Raw genomic sequence first — 22,777 nt, forward strand, 5'->3', positions numbered from 1 at the left:
AATTTGAGAGTGGAATTAAGGACAAACTCTCAAGGCAAGCGATAGATTCCCTTTTCCCGGATGTTTTCAAATTAAGACCAGAGCACTTTCTGAAAAATAAACGCAAGTTAGTATGCGCTCAGAAACAATTATTGGGCTTAATACAGAATAAACACTTGAAATTTCATGGCCTACAGTCACACTCACAAGTAGATTTAAAAAAAAAGTTTCTTCAGTTTTAAACTGTATGACTCTATTGCCTCTGAAAAAAACCTACAAAAGGGTGGTGCTATCCACAACTCATAACAAATTACCAGATTCCCTTACCCCTTCATTTTGCCTGAAGAGCCCACTATACTTAGTCTTCCCACTTATTTCACAGTCATGTTCTGTTTGTGCAAGTTTGCTGTCATCCACAATTTCAGCACTTACCCATGAACATGACCGACTTCAAACTGAAGATATATCAACAAATAAAGAGAAAAAGTGGTTACAGAGAAGCAACAAGGATCAAAAAACTGTCTACACACCCAAATCGACACTCTCCCATAAAATAAACCTTCAATTGACCTACAACCTGTTGGAAGCACCAGTTCCACAAGTGATGCAGGAAATCCAGGAGCTCTTAAGAGTTTAGATCGAGGCTATTTAAAATAAGTTCTTCATCCCTTATATTCAAATGCTTTGATGATGGGGACATTATAAATCATCTTATTTAGCTGAAATGAGATAAAAGCCCTGAAAATAATCAATGGAGTGTGAACCCCATGCTAGGCAACAGACACAGATAATACAATTGCACTGTGCATATATACATACATTTAGAGCATATACTTTAAGTATCAGTACTGAAAATTATATGCTTTCACATAACTGTACGTGCATAATACTTCTTACCTGGTGGGAGTTCAGCCTCTGAAACACACTGATGTCTCCAGAAGCTAATGGCAGACCTTTCTCTGTTCTGCAGTCGACACAACCTCTCAGCTAGCCCTCCTCTGCAGAGGATAAAGGAATGTTCAATTTTGCCAAGAATCAGTATTCACTTTTGCCAACTGACAAGCCATAGGACAGATGGAATATCTATGCTTTTACCCTTAGAGACAGAAATATAGGGTAAAATTACATTTTACAGATTAGTTCATCTAATTTAGATTTTTTCATGGGTATACACCCAATAAAACACACACTTAGGCGCAATACACAAAATAAAACATTTTTATTATCTGGGTATTCAAAACCTCAAGTTTTCAGTCTTTCTCCTACACAAGGATTTTAAGGAAAGGTTTCCAAATTTTCTCTGTACATATCCTGATAGATACTAAAGACAATTCTGAAATCAAAACAAATACCCTAAATGGTTCAGTATAACCACCAGTTATAACAGGTTGGGTTTTTTTTTCCCTCCAGATTTGTTTGTCTGTTGGCAAGGAGTGATCAGAAAAATATTCTTTTACCCATACTTGACCCTATGATTCATTTCACAAGCTGGGTCAAGTGTGCAGTTTCAGTGGTCTGAACACTCTCCAAGAATGAATTAATTCAGCATTCCCAAGGTGAGGTGGAGAGGAGTGGCATCTAAAGCATACACACTTAAGGTAACACTGAAGCAATTCCCATTCCTGGATTCAAATCTAGAAGACCTCAGTTTCCTACTGGGAGGACAAAAAGATTACTATGTTAGAAGTCATATTTGGGTTATTCCAAAGAGCTGTGGACTACCACAGGAGTATGTGAGCATTTTTCTTTGGCTTCAAACAACTTATTTGCATTAAAAAAATACCTTATTCTTTCCTTATAGTGCAAGTTTTCTCCACAATGAGAGCAATCCACTCTATCAATAAAGGTTTCTACTAAAGTGAAATGCGTCTTTGGGTTAACTTAGCTTAGGAATCAGAGATAGCATAAGAAGACCTTATGATTATTTGTGCATATGAATGGTATTTTTCAGAAAAAGTAAATAGGTTGGCATGGCTAACATTGCAAATGTGAAAGTGGGAGGACTCGCACCTATGGAAACCAAGAAGGAGCTAAAAAGTCTAAGCAGCACTTCCGGTAGGCCATAAAAATCTTTCTTTGGTTAGTAATTGCTAACAGTGACTTCACTTGCAGACAAGCCAACAGGCTATACAAAAACGAGTTAGCAGTCTCAGCTGAACTTCTAATGAATTATGGATTTGCAAAATCGTAGCTATCACAAGAATTAACAGATGCCATGGCTGAACACTGTAGCAGTGAAGACCATGGAATGTATACTCTGAAAAACAGGAGCAATGTTTAACCCAGAGTGATTAAAATTATGTAGTTTCCATTACAAAATCACAGAACAGTTGAGGTTGGAAGGGACCCCTGGAGATCATCTAGTCCAACCCCCCCCTCCTCAGCCAAGATCACGTAAAGTACATTGCCCAAGACTGTGTCCAGATGGCTTCTGACCATCTTCAAGAATGCAGACTCTACAACCTCTCCGGGCAACCTCTTCCACTGCTCACTCACCCTCACAGGAAAAAAGTTTGTCCTCACGTTCAGATGGAACTTCCTGTGGTTCAGTTTGCGCCTACTGCCTCTTGTCCTGTCGCTGAAAGAGTCTGGCCCCACCCTCTTAACACCTTCCCTTCAGATACATACACACATTGATAAGATTGCCCCCCCCCCCCCCAGCCTTCTTTTCTCCAGGCTGAACAGGACCAGCTCTCACAGCCTTTTCTCATACGAGACATGCTCCAGTCTCCTAATCATCATCGTAGCCCTCCGCTGGACTCTCTCCAGCAGTGCCATGTCTCTCTCGTACTGCAGAGCCCAGCACTGGACACAGTACTCCAGGTGAGGCCTCCCCAGGGCTGAGCAGAGGGGCAGGATCACCTCCCTCCACCTGCTGGCAACACTCTGCCTAAGGCAACCCAGGAGACCCTTGGCTTTCTTGGCCACAAGGGCACATTGCTGCCTCATGCTTAACTTGCTGTCCACCAGCACTCCCAGGTCCTTCTCTGCAGAGCTGCTTCCCAGCAGGTCAACCCCCAGCCTGTCCTGCTGCATGGGGTTATTCCTGCCTAGGTGCAGGACCCTGCACTTGCCTTTGCTGAACTTCCTGCCGTTCCTCTCCGCCCAGCTCTCCAGCCTGTCCACGTCCCTCTGAAGGGCAGCACAGCCTTCTAGTGTGTCAGGCACTCCCCCCAGTCTAGTATCATCAGCAAACTTGCCGAGAGTGCACTCTATGCCTTTACAGTCCCCAGTAACTGCACTTTTTGCAGCACTTTGTCCCCATTACTGCAATCTTTTCTATAACTGTTGTGGTAGGACAAGGAAGAGAGAAACTCTGAGATGCTAAATTGCCATCTTTCAGAAGAGGAAAAAAATCCCTCAACCCAAAAAAAACAAAGAACCCTCTCTCAAGAAGCTATAAAACCTGTTATATCAAGGAGGAAAACAAACAAACAAAACCAAGAGCAGCACAGTCAAGCTAAGCACAGAACCTTACACAAATTAGAACACTCTGCTCAACCTCATTTCCTCCTAAATTTGAACACACAGGTACTACTGCACCATCATAGCTGTGGACACCAAATTCGGTCCACCCAATTATTCTTCCCAGCAGGCTACAGTTCACGGCTGCAGTCCTATTGCAGCTTGGCTGCATGGGCTACCCAAGCCATACTGGAAACTAGTTCAGTCAAGCTATGCCTAGAAGTGCATCAGTTAAATGCATTTTGAGTTTGCTTGCATGCTTAAGTCTTGCATGCATGAGTCTGCAATTAAACCCTGCAGTGGACTACAGCCATACATGAAACAGCTAGTAGCGCAAAAACGTGTTCTGGTGAAAGAAAACTGTTCAGCAGAAGTGTTCTAAAACTTTACCTCATTCCCTCCACAAACCACATTCAACTAAATGTCTTTTGTTTGTTGAAGCAACGCTAGGAAGCCTTCCTTTTATCCAGTAGCTGTGCTTAAGGCACCTACATAAAAAAGCAGCTATTTCAAGCTCACAGTATTCTTCCTCCCTCTCCTTGAATATAGTTATAGTTGTGCCCAGTCAGTCACCCCCTGCTGTTCTGGAAGCGCACTATCAGCTGCGGCAGAAGCATTCTGCAACATGAAAGGAAGCTACGTCCTAGTTTCCTCACTATTGCATGCAGCTGAAATAGCACACTCTTGTTTCAGGCCTGATATGCCTACCAGGGAAGGGAATGAATGCTTTACTCTAACACTTACAACTTCTTTACTAATTTGCTAACCATTTCTATAGTAGGACAACAGTTATCGCAAAGGTTCATGAAAACTCAAAACTATGCCTTTCCTTAGCAGCCCTTAGTGCAAATAAAAGTCTTTATTAATAATCATCCTTCCATTCACATTCCAAGTGCAGTAAAAATAGTTTAAACAGAAAGCGTAACAGAGCACTCTGCATCTGCTTGCTTGCAGTATATAAAGTATAAACAAGAATGCATTTATGAGTAGTTCTCAGTTGCTCATTGGAAATACTTTTTTTCAGGGTCTGTTTTGTACATTGTGAAATTACAAAACACAGTTAAAGGGCACGCCATGTACAAGAGCAACTTCCACAGCAAAAGAGACAGTTGATAGTATATGGTTTGTTTCTTTTAAAAAGCAAAAGCAAAAAATAAAATTAAAAAAAAAAACCCACTCCAAAACCAGGAGAATCAATACCTTTTTGAGCTCAAACATTTTTCAAATACATATACGTGTGCTTTCTATTGCATATTCTGACAGATTTGATGACAATGACATTTGAGAACCATTAATTCCTTTACATACAGTACAGGTACACACATTGTTGAGAATGTGGTATAATGCTGTGAGATAATATGAACTATACAGTCATCATGTACATATGAGAGATCATAACTGAGATTTGCACAAAGCACAGTATGGTATTAAGCAGGTGCCAGCTTTAGCATAAGAACAAACTCCATGTTTTGCAAAGAGTGAAACGATTGATGTTACTATTGTTTTATTCTCATTTACATATCTATGATTATTATATAGCTAATGAGCTTTTATATTCAGTCTTTTGTAGTCAGCTGGGTTTACTGTATGGAAGTGACTTTTTGCTTATTTTGGTAACATAAGATAAAGATGAATGATATTTACTTCTCATTGCTCACACATTGTCCCTCTGAAGATTTCTCTAGCTTTCCTGGCTTTCAGCTAAGCATGCCTGTAGAAACTGTTTGACTTAATTTTGCCAGATGCTCCAAGCTTTGTTGGCATCAAGGGTGGAGACGGTATTCTACAATGCAAGGTCTTGTTTAATCTGCAGTCTTTATTTCTTTACGCATCTAGCTGCTACAAGGAGCTAGTTCCCTCTTTTGGGCAGATCTAGCCCTTCTGATGCATTTAATCATCCCACATGACTAGCCTACCTTCTGGTGTATATATACATCTAGAATTAGTAAATATATTTTGATTACTAATATACGATTTCTGTAATCAAGAAAATTGACAGTTTGTATTTAAATAACAAACAGTATAATTTGAGATGTGCATCTTACTGATCAGCACTTCAAATATGAAGATTTCATTTTACTATTAAACTGAAAATGGCCAAATATTTAAAAAATGCAAAAACAAAGCAACTGTTCTTCAGAACTAAAAAGCTCATCCAAAGTGAGAGATTTAGGAAAAAAAGGGTTAACATTATGTCACATATCTTAAGATAGCCATTTCCCGACCTGAAACCCAAACTTCAGTGTTGTTTTTTCTTTTGCTGATGGAAATAAAATCTTACTAGAAAAAGCAAACAATTCATAAAACCTTCAAGAGATTTATTTGTAGACCAGAAAAGCTGAGTGCATAGATTTTTGAGTTTTCTTGTTTACAAATATTAAACAAACATAGTTATTGGTTTAACCCATAACAAACTTTATGAGACTTTGGATACGTTCTTCATTTCTCCCTTCCTTTACAAGGGAACTTTGAAAGAGTTAAAACTAGTGCAGTTTCAATGCATTCAATGGTGAATGACTGCACCATGCAGACTGCTAGGTCTCCCTGCACACCATGGCAGAGAGAAGAGCAATCTGCTCAGAACAGCTTTGAAAAACAAAAACTACCATTACAGGGGATATACGAAGAGATACTAGAATCTGGCAAATGGGCGCAGAATATATCAAGCAGCAGGCATGGCATGGAAAGATAAATTGCTTCTGCCACACCTTTTTTTTTTTCCACAGATGCAGATCACTTCAAAACTCCACTTAATTCATAATAGAGGAAGATTGCAAAATCTTCCTTCGATTTTTACTCACCATAAAGCAACTTTATATATTTTTCATGGTTTTGGGGGGGAAAAACTGGCTTCTCATTTTCTTTCCACTCCAAGATATTGAATTTAAATTTACATTTCTAACACTAGGATTATTACAATTTATTTAAACCATCCATACATTTCTGCTCTCCGTGTTAGTTCTTATCATTCTCCACAAAAAACAAGAACACCTTTAATAGGAGCAGTCTATCACAGTCAAACAAATTGAAAACAATATTCTTTCCTCCCATTCCAGGCAACCACCCATTTCCATTTTAGCAATAGGAGCATTTTAGGCAGAAAGCACAGCAGAAAGTTAATTTATTTCAACTTTTCCACTTTTTTTTTTTTTTTTGATGGGGGTGGATGGTGGTGTTTGAGCTTGGGTATGATAATGTAGCCATGGAGGTAAGAGGAACACAGCTGTGATCAGGTAATGTGATCAGGTAATAACGCAGAATGTAGTATAGTTAAAGAATACTGGAAGAGAGAGAGTTATACATAAGATTTTTCAGAAAATATACGCTAAAATTTTCTGAAAATATCCTCTCTACCTGTTGAAGATGACCTTAGTCATCTCAAACAGCAAAGAGATGAAAATAAATCATTTCTCTCTTCTCAAAAGTGAACAACAATATAGGAGGACTATTCTACTTGCACCAGGACTTTTGTAAGAATTAAACCTACTAATATGATATGGTTTTGGATTAGAACCTTTCTCACAAAGGAATTCACACAGAAAGACTACAGCTCTATCACCTGCACCAACCTCCTCTCAACCCACACTTGACTTAGCACCAGTTCAAAAGGAGTGAGCTCAGCTAAGTACAGAAGCTCTCTTCCACCTACTCCTCAGTTTAAAATGGTCTAAGTGGGAGCCTGCAGGCCAGATCCAGCTTGCAGGATCATTTCCCTCACTCACTGTTTTTTCTTACTGTGGCCTCAATCTGCAGGGGGTGGGGAGAAGGAACAAGAAAGAAAGAAGCAGCAACTTGTAAATAGCTTTTAGCTATATAACTGGAAAGAAAGGGTTGTCACTTTATCAATCAAGAAATCGATAAATCTTTCCCTAAACTGGCCTCTAATCCACAGCACTGAAAAACAGAACCTTTCCATTTAGGATGCAGACTCTTACATACACTGTTGGTATACTAGTGAAAACGTTCTTGGTCAACAGCAAAAGGTAGAATGGAAGAGAGAGACCCCCAGACTCAATGCCCTGCATGTGAGAGGCAAACAGATGACAGATACCTGGACAATCAAATAACTAGATATATGAAACTCGTAACTGAGGAATTTCCTGCTTGCTTCCCTTTTCCCAAAGGAACTAAAAGTGGTAGCATAGGTTGGAAGAGTAAAAAAAAAAAAAAAAAAAAAAAAATGCCTTAAGTTGTGCTCCTGTCTACCCATTCTGGACAGATTACATTCTGCACTGTAAGAGCAGTTTACTCTCTTATACAATGCAGCGTCTTTGCTGTAAAGTATAGTCTTGCACTAAGATAGTTGGTACTAAAGGTCACCAAATGAAGCTGGTAGATGCAGATTCAAATGACATTTAAGCTATGGAACTCCATATCATGGGATGTTATTGCAGCAGCCAAAAATTTATATAGCTTTAGAAAACAGCTGGATAAACTCACAGAAAGACAAACCCATCGAGGGTAACAAACAGTCCCTGAGTTGTTAGCTGCTGAAAGCTCAAAGAATATCTGGGTAAGTTACCAGTATACGATTGTCCTGTTCTTATAACATTCACACATACTTTGGTCTGAACTAGTGCGGTTGTTCTTAAAACAATGAGAAGTTAAGCCTGATCACACAGGTAAAGCATTTTCTTCCATATAGAGATCCTCAGTAATTAAGTAAAATTTTAGATCTGTTCCCTCAGCCATATTTTGGAAATAGCCAAAAAAAATTTGAAAGAAAAATAAGGTATGCCTATTTAGCCAAATTGAAGATTTACTGTTTAAGTGCCATGTTTTCTGATTGATTACTGTAGGCAGAATTGGCTGTAGCAAAAGTGAGAAAGAATTATATCATTAAAAAAAAAAATACAGTAGGTGTCTAAAGGAGCACTGTTGACAATTTCAGTTTCTGTAATATGAGAAATACCCCTACATATACCATGCGAGTTAAAGCTGCTTTACTGAAATCAATAGAGGAAGTGACTATTTCTGCACTGTAATTAGCTTGATAAATACTGAATCATGAACATCAGACTTCCACTGCTCAGATTCAGGCTGTTTCCTTTCAGCAGTTAGATTATCTTTTTAATGTATTTAATTTAGTCACAGACATTTAAATTTCAGATGAACAAATATGTTCCACCCTAGCCTAAGTATCACACTGTCCTGCCTTAAGCACTATTGCTCATCCACGCCTTTCACACACTACTTAGAACAATTTTACCCTGACTAATTTGTAAAGAACCAAAAAAATCAGAGGCACAGCATTTTTGCAGACTATCTGAACCAGCACAAAGAAGTAAAATGATTATAAGCTAGAAGAGAAGTATGTACACTCAGTTATGTGTAAGATGCTTTAAAGCATTATTAACAGTGCAAAAAATTGTATCAATTTGTACACAGGAATTCAAGGTTAAATGCTATCACCATATATGTTAACACTGAAATAAGTTCTCTCTTTTCTTGATCGGTTGTTTACAGATAAACGACATTCTTTAAGTTTTTGGAATACGCATCTTTAAAATATTTATCCTTGAAATGCATTCTTACTCTTTTGTTAGTTAACTTGAATTATTTCATTTACAATAAATTTTCTTCTGAAGAAGGACAGGACATTTACCTTAGTAACTTCCTCTTTTTAGCAGAATCTTCTGGGGTTCTTGCGGCCCTGTCTGACTGTTTCTTAGGTGTTTGTAGAAGAGCCTGTGCAGACTTTAGCCAGTCACTGGCAGGTCTTGCTGTAACTTCCCCCATCTCCAATGCTGCACTCAACTGTAATCTCTTAGTGAATCCTGGATTAGTAGTCTCCGCACCCATTTCTCCTTCTTCCACACTGTCATTATCAGATGAATATTCAAAAATTTCTGTTGAAGTTGTCTATACATAAAAAAAAAAAATAGAAGTTATTTCAACAGAATGCTAGCAAGATTGATTTATATTGAAAAAAAAATCTGGTTTACATTCTACTACAGGTTTGTGCAGAGAGTTATTTATGTTCTCTATTGACCCAAAAGTCAAGTGCCAATTTGTTGATTAATATAACTTGGACAACTTCACTGTAACTACATAGTAACCTTTTCTAAGTCAATACAAACTCCTGACTATAAAGACTGTCTGTTGAGGGACAGCTGGGATGAGTAATAAATGTATTTTTAAAATAACTAGATCTGAAGAATTCATCAAAATATAAGCCGATGTTCTATCAGGATAAGTTTCCAAACAGGTGTCAGGATTAAAATAAGTTTACAGGCAAATAGAAAGAGGCTAATGAGGGAAAGGGAATCATGATCAGCAGGTGCACTCTACACACACTTAAGATCTGTTTAAGGCAGGGCAGATTCACCCCATTCTCAGAGGGAGTGCACCTACTTAAAATAAGAAATCAAGATTCTTCATTGCCAGGAAGATGATATATGTAAAAGTCTGGTAAATAACAAATTTTTTTCAAAAAATCACACTAGACTGGCATTGTATTTCAGTAATGAAGAAAGATGATGCATGCATCCAAATGGAGGATGGCTGAAAGGAGTGGAGCTTTCACGGATGGATTCAAATAAGTAGGAACGTCCTGCAATTTAAACTGAGGAAAGAAACATACATGTCTGTGATGACAGTGTGTGAAACCATGACTGGCAAAAAGCATTTAAAATTTTATTAGAACAAGAATTTGACAACTAAAGCTAGACTTCACACATGTCCAGGCCTATAGCTTATAGGTAAGATTTTAAAAGTTTAGCACCCAGACTTGGAAGCTATAAGGCCATATTCACATAAATCCAAAGAAGATTACTGGTCAACAGCCAGGACCATGAACAAGCATGCAATAGAGTCCATACTCCTAAGAACTTGCTGAAGCCCTTCTTACAGAATTCATAGGACATACAGAACCAAGAAAGGAAGGGAGAGAGGAGAGGATGAGAAGGTGCCAAAATAAATATGGAAATTGACATGAAAGGTCGAGAAGAGTGCTGACAATGAAAATTACCTCCTTTGGCCCAGCTTGCTCCTCCTGGGATCTAGCACAAGCAGGACACAGCAGCAGGTTTGGCTCCCTAATGTAAGCTATGCAGAGTTCAGTTCTGTTATGTAAATTATGCTCTGTTGACCGGATATTTCTTGAAGTATGTACTAAGGAACACTAAGGAAAAATACTTGGGAAGTGACATTTTACCTAGTACTGATTGAAATGGCCCAAAACTCTGAAGTAGGCAGGAGACTAAGAAACACAAGGTGAGCTCAGTCTTTGGGAATTAGGTGGAAGAAAATTTTCTAAGATATCTCCAAGTCTTCAAATAAGATACGGGCCCTCTCTCAGTCAAAAAGTATATACTGCAAATGCATTTAACTGCTAGGTGAAAGTTTCATTCACAGTTTCTTCCTAACAGATACGTTCTTAAGAGCTGATGTCTTTTACGTACAGTAACAATTCTCAACTTCACAGAAACAAATGCAAATCTAGAATCACTCTACAACTTCTAGTAAGACCTTGTTTCTTTCATTAGGAAGACTTACATCTGACATTCTTAATCCTTCCAATTGTGAAAAATAGTCAGTGAACCATCCAGGCATCTGTTCATTTAGATTAGTACCAAGTACAACTGTTCATTTCTTAACAAGAGAATGACACAACTCCTTCAATAGATGTTTTAATAAACCGATTTGTTTACTGAAAGAGACTTCAATGGAGTAATACCACCTGTAAAACTCTGCTAGAGCTGAGCTACAAACTATGTTTACAGTTGAGTTTTTTGTCACATTCCCCCATAATTCTAAGCTGGTTAAAGATAAAAAAGCAGTACAAGTCCTGGTGGGGTGAGCATACTAGCAGTCCCATCAGTCATGGCAGAACCACTAGCATTAGCCTAAGTCTAGGAGAGTCGGACAAAACTGTTCTCTAGAACAGGCGAGTTACGCAACTCAGTCTTATACCTGAAAGAACCAAAAACCAATGGATAACTGCAAAGTATTATGTTTGCAATACTAGTGGGAAACCGAGGAAAAACAAAAAAATTTAAGATTGACTTTGCTCCAGATAATGGTGCCCCAATCATAGAATAGGTCCTGGAAAGAATTAACCTGTTTTTCTTGTCTAGTGCAGTAAACAGCTCTCCACACAGGTAGTTTGAACAGACAAATGGCTCTGCTAAGGACTTTAATGACAAAAGGAGAGCAAAAACCAAAATCACTGAATTCACTAACAGTGTTGTACATTACTAAATGGTTTAATTATGTGAAACTAACATGGTATTTCTTGACTTTGTAAAAAAAAAAAAAAAAAAAGAATAAAGCCATTGTTTGTTCTTTAATATGTTCTTAACGTAAATTATGCATTGCATTAACATTTTAAGAACTTACCTAAATATTCTGGAAATTGGAAAGATCTTTTTAAGTTATCCAGAGAAGAACAGCTAAGAGAATGTAATTAATATCAGCCTGTGATTTTTCGGTTTAAACACAACACAGTTAACATTTGTCCCTTGGCAACAACATTTCTCTGAAAACAAACTCCTTCCACACTGGAAAACAGCCAGAAATAAAAGATTTCAAATAGTACTAAAGCAGTAAGCAAGCTCTTCGTTCTTAAACATCATTTTGAGATATTCCTTTGCTTTAGGAGTGCTTTAATTTACTCAAATTACTACAATATTCATGGCCTCAAGAAAAAGGATGCAAATCTGAAGTTCTCTGTGCAAGCAAAATGCAAACAAGAAATACCGCTGGGACTTATTTAAAGTTAAGCACATGTTTTAATCCCACTTTAAGAGTTATGAAGCTTTCCTAAGTAAGGATATGTCTAATAAATATCATTTAATATTTTTGCTCGTATCTATTATTGTATACTTGTTTGGACTTAGCTTCCCTAAGAAAACCGTATTTGAGGGGGTTTTATAATTGGTCAGTTGGAAACTTTTTTTTATAAGAGGAAGTTATGGAAACGGAGAAGAAAAACAAGAATAAAAATCACATTTTCCAATGCTGTACATTGTTTAACTTTAGCCACCACCAGAAATATATTCTGAAGAGAAAAATATTTTCAAAATTTACAAACATGATTTTTCACACATCTACTTCATAAGCTGGCATGTCTACCAACGTTATTGTGGTGGCCATGAGGCTATAAATTTCATTAAATTTATTAGGTTCGTTTTAAAACAATCATTGATAAAAGGTAAACAAATTGTTTATTGTTTTAAAATATCTTAAACATCATGAAGTTACATTTTCAAAAGGTTTTTAATTTTTTTTCCTTAATAATGTCATCCGCAGGAATATCACCAAGAGTTTCTAAAGAGTATCATTATTAAGCACATAGAAGTGTCAAATTAAAAGTAGGTGACTTTTCCACATTGCTTATTATTTTAACAATAAATGACTATATTTCATGTGGCCAATAGCACACACAGACTCAGTTTCCCCACTCCATCCTCAATGACACCTTAATCCTTTCCTCCAACCCCTTTTGAGCCCAACCTCATCCTGCAGTTTTCCATGACTGTCTCCCATATATCCCAGTGACTCCAAGGCCTCAGTAGCGGACTGTTCACTAAGATTACCCATCATCTCCAGTGATGACCTTGTCATAACACCCTCATCTATATCATCCTAACCTCTCTTCCATTTTTAAGAGCTGAGTGGAAAAAAACACAAGGACTGACCTGACTACGACTCCCACTAAGATGACAAACATGGCTTATTTGGTTTTGGAATAATCTGATTTGCTCTGTGACTGGTTTGATTTGAAAGGTTTTGAATACTCCTCCTCCTCTTCAGGGAAAAATAACTTTAGAATAAATGTACAGAACTGCTATTTTTTTCCAATGAGATTTGGCTACAGAAAAAAAAAGTTGGTGACTACTGCATTAGAGCATCCAGAAGCCTATAGAGTAGTCTTTTAAAGATATGCATGTTTAAATAAAAATGCATCAAAAGAGAGCTCTCAAGATGAATTAATTCACAATGCATTTTTGACAGCACTCACCAGTACTAGCTAACATATGGGGTGGTATAGACCTAAAAACAGATACCAGAATCAGAAACAGCAAAACTGTCCCCTGGCTAAACAGTTAAGATTGCTAAAGACTACATGATAAGCTGTTTAAATATGTTAAATAAAAAAGTAGAAACAGTAAAATCCTGACCCTAATTACTCAGTGATAAAGCTCTGACTTCAGTGAAAGGAAGATAACCTCCTATAAGCACATATACATTTTGCACAGAGGGCAGCACAAACGATAGTAAGATGTTAACTTCTGTCATCAAATACTCCTTTCCTTCCCTTCAAAAAGTTTCCTTAATCTGTCCGTTATTCTGCCTTGAACGCCTTAGTTGTTCTTTGGCAGTGTTTTTACCGTCTGCACAACACCTGCCCAAAAAAAGTCTGGAAAAACTACCCTTAACTACCTTAAAAGTGAAAGCATGAAATATGCCTATTTGGTCATTTTAATAAGAACACTGGACATTTCATATTAGCTAGCAATAAGCTAATATGAGAAGTTTTAAATTTCCATTCAAATGGTGCACAGTATAAGAGAAAGGCAGTTTAGAGAGCATACGATATGGATTTCAATGTGGAAAGCAGAACTGTACAAAATTTTCTGTATAAACAGAAAATTAACATATCATAATCCTACTTTAAAAAACCTAATAACTTCCTATTTTCAAAAAGGCTATAATTATATAGTGATTGGCAATTAGAAGCAAGCAGATGACCAGCTGGGAGAGTTTCTCACCCCACCACCTTGGCTCTCCTCGCAACATACGTTACTCACGGAAACTTTTCTGCGGAATAATCTCCATGTATACCATACACTTGTACCTGCCAAACGCTGTCTTACTCATTTAGCTATCACACATTCACAAAGTGTTGTAAACTTTTTTCAATTATCATGAAGGTAATAATACTTAGTAAAAAACACACAGATGTTGTAAACAAGTCCATTAGCTGAAACTAAGATGCTTCAGCATACCGTAGAAAGTTAAAACTTTGCATAGCTTTTCTCACTTTTTTGTCTGAATCTTTTTATTGATACAAAATGGCTGGCAAATTTTACATAGATACCAAAATAACATTTTTGCAGATGGAGCTCACTCAGTCTGTGATTTCCCTCACTAAAAATGATAAATGTGAAGATGCTTCTTCCCTCCTACTATCTTACTATAAGTTAGCCCAAATAGAAGAACTAATATGGTTTCTCCGATAATACACTTATGAAACCAAGATTCCCAAGGCCACAAAGCAAAGCAGTGTCAGAAACAGAAATAGTATTTGAGAGCTTCAGACTTTGACTGCTGATACAGAGGAAAAATAATCCCGTGGCATTTCCTTTCCTACTTCTCCTCTCACATATCTTTGTCTCTACCTTTGGATGTCTTTTCTATCAGCTCCTGCCTGTTCTCTTGCCCAGAGAGGTTGTGGAGTCTCCTTCGCTGGAGATATTCAAAACCCACCTGGACACAATCCTGGGCAATGTGCTCTAGATGAGCCTGCTTGAGCAGGGGGGTTGGACTAGATGATCCCCAGAGGTCCCTTCCAACCTCAACCATTCTGTGATTCTCTCATGGACTAATCATCTCGCTCTCTTTTCTGATGTGCTTACTCTTTTCAGAATTCATCTGCATTTCTCCTAACTGCCATGTCATGAGGGCTTTCAAGATGGGTGGAAGCCAACTGGTTTTAAAAGACATCACGCACCAAAGCTGTATGGACTACCTCTCATTTTGTATAATTTTCCTTTTTGATTAACAATATTCCTGTAGCTCTGTAGTTTGAGCTACGGATACTCTTTGCTCTCATGCATGCAAAAGGATTCAACTGCAGAAAACTTGTACTGCAGGGAGCCAGTAACAGGTTGCAAGGAGATTTTATTTCTTGCACAGTACTCCCTCCAAAAACAGAGAGAGCAGAACAGCTACCGAATTTACCACAATGAATATTCACAGGCCTAAATCACTAGTGTAACATGTCAAGGGCCCAAGCTATGCTAATGAACACTTGAAGCTAACTTCACCAGGAGCTGGCATGCAGGCTTTCAGGGAGTAGGGTAAAGGCAGAACAGAAGTTTCCTTCCAACCAATAACAAAATTAATTCAAGCATTGTGCACATAGATAGTACAAGATATTATTCAGCTCTACAAAGATAATTAAAGATATAAAGGGTTTAAAAGCTACAGATAGTTCTCTTTAAAGCTTTAATGTTTTTTGAAGCTTTAACTGAAGCACTGAATTGAACTCAATGCCAAATATTTTCCTAGTATCTTGAGAAAAAAAATTTAGTTCTTGGTAAGCTAGCTACTTTCAGTCTGAAGAAATAAAATTCAGATACACCTTCACACAAGAAACTTGATTTTCTAGGGTAAAGTTAGGTGTGTGCCACTCTGTGGGCGACATCAAGCTTTCTTCTCACAGAACAACCACAGAAACAGCAGGCAAAGCGTACAAGATCAGGTAGCAGTGCGTGGGCAGAGATAACCATATGACAAAAAAGAACGACAATGAAAGACATAAATCACTAGTGAGATATTTTTGGACCTACAAGCCCAAACTGACACAGCAGATTAAGTTAAATTTTGTATCTGGAACAACCAAACAGTGTTATTGTAGAAACAGCATATCTTTAAAATGGATCTTAGATAATGCCTACTTGTTTAGCTAAGTACAGCATTCCTCCTCAGCACATACGCTCGTACCATCTGATCTGTCCTAAATATTTATGAGCAGTGTTGGTTCAGCACGCTAGGAAATGACTTAGCTGGCTTGCCACATGCTAGTATTTTGTGGCTGCCATCACAGGCAACAGAGCTGTACAATCTTCAAGAGTGCAAGAATGGCCACCCCAAGCATGCTGCTGCTTTTAGCTGCACCTCTCCACAACTTCCTGAACAACTACCACCGAGCTGCCAAAGCATTCAGTTCTTTCTTTCCTCTCAACCACCCCTAAGCTTCAGCAACATCTACCTTCCCAGTGCCATGGGAATTAATTTTTGCTGTCTTTTGCATGCCACCACCCCTAGGCTGGAATGCAGTAGTTATTAGCACACAGAAAATCATTTACGCCAAGAAGCAAAGAAGAATGCTGTATCTACTTGAACACAGAGAAGTGTAGGCAGCAACTCTATAATTATTCAAAGCAGAATTCGGTCACAGACTGCATCCTCATCTCTTCTTAATGGTGTCCTGAGACTTTTAAACAAGTGGTTAGGACTTCTCTTCTATGACTAAGTAGAAAAGCTTCACTGTACCCAGCAGCCCAGCGCCTCTTATCATAAAGGAAATTGATTCATGATTATCTCTAGAGGAAGCAGGTCAGCTACTAAATCTGAAGCACCACTGCTTACACTACTGGGCCTCCCTCTGGAGATCTCATGGGGAAGTATTACAGACACATTTGATCCCATTTATTTTGCAAGCTGTGTCAAAAACTACAGGTGCATTAGCTACCGTATTAAAAGGTTACCCCTCTTACACCCATGATTCAATCCAAAGCACAATTATTAATATCTATTATCAAACAATAAGCAAACTGGATAGTTTTAGAGAAGCTTTCATGAAATGAAGGGTTTTTACCTAACTCTGCAGAAATCAATGGAACGATATGCCTGCTGTTGAGCCCTACTGTCAGTTATCCTCTCGTGATGAACTTCTTGCAGGATACTGAAGCCGAGAAAAGGTACGGAGAATGACACTGGTAAAATACCTATTACAAGCTTCAAAACATGAAGAGGCTGAAGTACACGACATAAGCCAACAAAAATGGTATAACGTTGCTAACAGTGTTTAATAGTAATTCTATTTTTATTTTTCAGGTACTGAACAAATGGACAATTTTTCATAATGCCATTTGTATCAAGAACATTACTTCAGATTAAAACAAAAACAAACAAAACCCAAAAAACCACAGTGAAAGTAACAGTCTCTTAAGGAAAAAGTAACCCAAATGACTTAGGAAAAGGAGACAGAGATTGTGCATTCAACTGCTTCAGAATAACTGAAAAATGTAAACTGCATGGGGATACCTGGTGGATTATCCAACCCATTGTCTCAAAAACTAAATGAGAAAAGAAAAAACAACCAAAAAAAAAATCACATAATGAAACAGATAACCTGTATGATCATTTATCAGCTCCCCTATCTTGTGCAGACATATTGCTTTGATTCAGAAAATGAAGTACTGATTTGGAGGTCAAATGACATGTTTGGATGTGTGTTTTTTTTTTTTTAAATTGTACAGGAGGTGCACTGTTTTTTGTTTGGTTTGAGATCTCTCACACATAATCCTGTGGATACACTCTCTTGGCAGTATCCTTGCATGCAGCACTAATTGTATAAGAGAATAGGAATGAAAGAACTATTAAACATTTTATACAAAGATTAACACAAATATTTGATGTTTGAAAGAGTAACTTCAGAAGGGTAGTAATTCAAATTGTAACAAAACAGATTTTTATAGACCTAGTGAAAAGGTGGCATTTTAGCAACTTTTTTTTTTTTTTTTTAGTTTTTAAACCCAAGTAAATACAAAAGTATCAAGGAAGAAGAAATTAAAGTCGTAACTTCTAATCCTGAGCAGAAACCTCAGCTTTTACAAGGCAAACAGGTTTAGCAGGCTATACTGCTGAAGATACATCCACGAGCTGTTCTAGCCTGCCTCTCCCAGAACAGGTTGTTCTGAGGCATGGATCATCCAACCGAAACAGGTGAGGCTGTCTTCTCAATCCAAATACATTTTTTATACAAAATAAGTAATTGAACAGGAAGCACTGCACTTATATCTAAGTGTACTTTATAGGTGTAGAATGAAATGGAATTTTGAATGTAAAGAGAACAAAACTGCTGTCTGCGGGGCACAAGGGCAGCAAAGAATAGTAGAAGATAGTGAACAATTAAGGTATAAAATGGCCAAGAACCAGAAGTTTACATAACAGCAGTTAAGGGATACGCTCCTTATAGTGCAAATCTGTAAGGAAAACCCTGCAGCCATCTTGGCATCTGTAGCCTTCGTGCTGCAACTGCAACTATTAAAGGCATCCTTTTAGGAGTTTAATGAGGCTTTGGACCGGAGAAATCAATCTATCACTTCTTAAGTTTTCTGTGGCACTGGTGATCTCTCCCTCACAGTCTGTGGTATGAGTAACAGTCAAATTCCAATAGACTATATAATGCTGAAAAAATCTCATTATAGACAATCTACAAGTGCTTTTTCTGCCTTGTTCCTGTGTGATGGAAAAAGGATATAGGCATCTTGGGCTCCTCCAAGTGAAAATGGCTGGCTGTTAAAGACAATTTAGACCAATTTATGCATATTGCTAGCCAACATAATATGCAACTGCATTACTTTAACTCTTGTGTTCCATTCCTTCGTTAAAAAAAGGGGGGAGGAGGGACCTCACTTGTCATGTCTTGCAAACTATTCAGGGACAGAACCAGGTCTCCTCTCATGTAATTGTGTATTATCCCACGCAGCTGAGCTCTCATCTTGATAAGGATCCTCCAGATGATAGAGTCCCAGGTTTTCAAATAACAATACCTGACTCTGATAGGACATGTAGATAATTACATCATTTCACACAGAAGCCTCAACACAATTTTAAGCACTGAAGTTTGTATATCCAAGAAAATTTTTGTCAGATTATAACATCACTTAAACAGGGGTTAGTTCTTGACATAGAAATAGGTACTTTCATGTTTCCAAGGAACAGATGTTATCACATGGTTTGATAACCTACTTCCACATTTTTGTTTATAGTTATCCATTCAGTTTCATTTATTAAAGTTGGTGGATACAGGCCATGAAACCTCAGTTTTATTGTCTCTATTTTAGGTGATGCTATTTTAATAGTCCAGGTTAAAGCTTGGATGCAACAAGACTACTCAACTGAAAGGCATGATTAAGAGCCAAATTATTATTTATGAGCTAAATCCTAAAATACCTAGACTAAACACCTACTGGATTCAGTAGGAACTGTTAAGGGAGAAAATGTGTTTCCAGCTTAAAACAAAACAAGAGAGCTGCTTAAAGTCTTCAAAGAGGAAAAAAATACTTGTAATGAGAGGTAAAATCTTTTACTAGACAAAGAGATACAACTGTGGAAAAACAGAAAGTTTTCAGGGACTAAACTCTTCTCCAAGTCCCAGAAGCCTGTAAATTTTTTTCCTCAAAGTAGATAACTTGGTCTAAATGAACGAAATTTTCCCTTACGTGTTCTTTCTCTGTTATATCCTTAGTCTATACAGTTATGAACAACAATACTTCAAGCTTTTTTTTTCCCCTTTCTAAAAAAGAAACCATGAGAAAATACTTTTCACAATAACGTGGCTATTTAGATTGAACAGGGAACAGTCAGAGGCTTCAAAAAAAATCACCTTTCATATTAAGTATCCTGGTTCAAAAAGTATATGCAAATATGTTAACATTGAGATGAGAAGAAGCAATTCCAGGATAACTTCCATTTACAAGAATTAAAGCTTTCACTATCATTCCACCCCTAAGGGATTCTCTCCACAATAAAATTCAGGAAAACAGGGGAAGGGGTACAGTCTTCTGAAGAGGCAAGGTCAATAAGCATAAGTTATATACACTATACATTCATGTGCATGATTATCCACTGCAAAAAAGTTGAAAACCTTGAATGAAGGATTGCACATAGATACTTAATGGAAGCTCAAATTACGCACACACAGGTCTCATCTTTGGTTGATTTGCCTGCAGTTTCCTGTGAAATCTCTCAGAAAAGCGCTTAGAGTGAGCGTGCGAGACAGAACGTGATTGGAACAGCTTCATATAAAATACAAATTCAATACAATCGGCATTTCTGCAACAATGCTTAGCCCTTGGTGGGTATTTTTTTTCCACAACTTTTGCAGAGGTACGTACACAGGTCTCAAAACTCAGAACGCTGCGCAGCACTTCCAGCTCTTGCAGCACTAGTATTCACAGTCACAGCACCGACAGCTTAGCAAGGCACCAGGCTGCAAGGCAGCGCAGCACAGCGCAGGGCAGCACGGCACAGAGCATTACATTCATTTTCTTCTACTCCCACTCGCTCCACATTCTTCTCACTTGACTGTCCTCCCCTTTGCCCCATTTATTGCTTCAGCCTGTGGTACTGCCCCCAAAGCCTAAAATAGTCACTTCATCTCTTTCCTCCGCTTCATTTCTAACTCCTTCCAACTCTTTCTTTCCTCTCCAAGTCCTCCAGAGCCTACCTTTCCTAGAACATTGATCCACGTTTTTGCATTGTTAAAACTTTTAAAGTGCAAGCACTTCAAGGCAGGAAATGCCTTACCATATCTGAAAGACTACAACATTAGCAAAGACAGTGTATGTACGCATACAAAAGCACTACCTTAACCTAAGCTGATTTTTAATGATGAGGACAGCATATGTATGCATACAGAATAAGGAAACGAGATCCATTTAATTGCTTTTCGAAGTAAAAGAAAGAACATCAAACAGGAAAGCTAATTTTAAAAAATACGTTAAATGTACTCTCCTAACATTAATTCTGTTTGGAGGGGCAGGGGGAGGGGGTGTTTGCCCAACACAAAGTTTACAGATATTCTGTTAGAGCATGTGCTGAAGCTTTGGAGAAGTAAGGAAAGTAACCATGAACTGGGTCGGGCGTTTCAGAAACATCCTCGACATCTGCTCCTCTGCCCGCATGGCAACATCTGGGCTGGTTCTAGGTAGCCACTCTGTAAGCAGGGAGAAGGGCAAGTGACATAAAAGGCAAGATAATCAATTAAAAGAATATTTATTTTTCTAAAATACTAAGCAGCGTTTATTGATCTTTATATTATTTGATGGCCATTTTTTTTTGAATGCTTTCTGTGGAGTAAGTTTAGCTTAGTTTTCTTGTAACCTAACAAAAATTTCAGCTTCTTTAGAGTTACCGTTTTTTGCTTGTTTGTTTGTTTGTTTAAATAATCTCTTCCAACAAATCAAAGATAGTATTTTTGCTGGGCAGCCTGACACACTCCAAATAAACAGAGGAAGGCAGTTTAAAAAAAAAAGGGGGGGGGGGCAGAAGAATTTGACTTAATTCATCATCTTTCAGGCACATCAAGTATGCTCCATACGTATGGGCACATAATTGTATAGTATCATTAAAATTAGAAGAGACCCAAAAAATCTGGAAAGATTACAGCTTCAGAAAGGAAAGTTAAAAGTTATATGAAAATTGTATATGCTCAGTTATTAGAATTGCAGAGAGATTCAGCTAGTTTTGCAGCTAACTGCTGCACAGTTCTTTGACATATTTAGTTGTTCTGATTGTTCAGATATGAACCCAGTACTTAAATGCATTTCAAAATGAAAAGCAATTAAAACTCCTTCGAGATCTAGATTAGAATAAAATGCCTATGTGCTGGAACATATATGTTACATTATATACATATTACAGTGACGTGACTGTCATAATGTGTATGCAACACTCATTAAAGGATACCTGAAGACAATCAAACATATTTAAAACTTTTACTACTAAATAAACAAATCGTGTGAAAGCACAAGGAAAAACACGCTTCAGTGTCACTGTCAGGCAGTGATCAAACCCCAGCCTGGAACAAAGAAACTCGAGTCTACTGCAAGTCCTTAAGAACAGGCTAAGCACCAGCTAGCAACTGGTGTGCAGAAATTAGAAAGTAAAGATCTTTAAATCAGTAATTTGTACTAAGCAATTCCGCAGTTCTGTATTAGGATTATAAAGCTTGCATGAAGTACAAAGATTAAAAAGAATTAAGACAATGTTTCTCAACTAAAGGCAAAGAGAAAAGGAAAGCCTGAGTGCATGGCTGCACACTTCAACACACTTTAAAAAGTAATAGCTGACTGGTTTCCACAGCATTCACCAGTCTTTTGGCTTCATGCCTCTACTACCTCAAACCAGATCAAGAGATTGTGTTGGCTCAATTTTACTTCCGTTCTTAAATCAATGCTTTGTTTCCTTCAGGAAGGGGGCAAAAAATCATGTAGAACTGTCATTTTCTTTTCCAGTGAGTTTGGACATGTCATTGTGAATTTACACACAGAAAACGCAACCTCTGCAAGATTCAGACTTTTTTTTGAGAAGCTTGAAACTGATAAAATAATGTTAAAAAAATACAAGTTAATTCAGCTTCTAAAGCATTTAAAAATAAAATCTTTGCGTCCTTCATTATTAAATATTCTCTGCTTATTTTCCTCTTCACAAAGCAATAATACTCATGTGATGTTTGTCCTTCATACTGAAGTCTGCAGCTATCAGAATTAAAAAATGCTGCAAATGTTTTTTCTTAAACTTCTAAATGAAGTATTAGAGGCCCAATCAAAAACTTTTGCGTTACACATGAAATAACTAAAAATACTGAGCA

At 37.7% G+C, this 22,777-nt stretch overlaps 1 protein-coding gene across 4 annotated transcripts in view; it reads right to left on the reverse strand.

Moving 5' to 3' along the window:
• SPIDR (scaffold protein involved in DNA repair) overlaps window positions 1–22,777 on the reverse strand; it is a 212,745-nt gene that overhangs the window by 147,060 nt on the left and 42,908 nt on the right. For all 4 annotated transcript variants that reach the window (XM_068932758.1, XM_068932757.1, XM_068932756.1 and 1 more), the window contains 2 exons: window positions 9,050–9,306; window positions 877–977 (listed from right to left, as the gene is read on the reverse strand). In XM_068932758.1, coding sequence (XP_068788859.1) covers window positions 877–977; window positions 9,050–9,306 — 358 coding nt within the window. The remainder of the gene's footprint in view (window positions 1–876; window positions 978–9,049; window positions 9,307–22,777) is intronic.

This window comes from Struthio camelus, chromosome 2, assembly GCF_040807025.1.
Source record: "Struthio camelus isolate bStrCam1 chromosome 2, bStrCam1.hap1, whole genome shotgun sequence".
Taxonomy (NCBI): domain Eukaryota; kingdom Metazoa; phylum Chordata; class Aves; order Struthioniformes; family Struthionidae; genus Struthio; species Struthio camelus.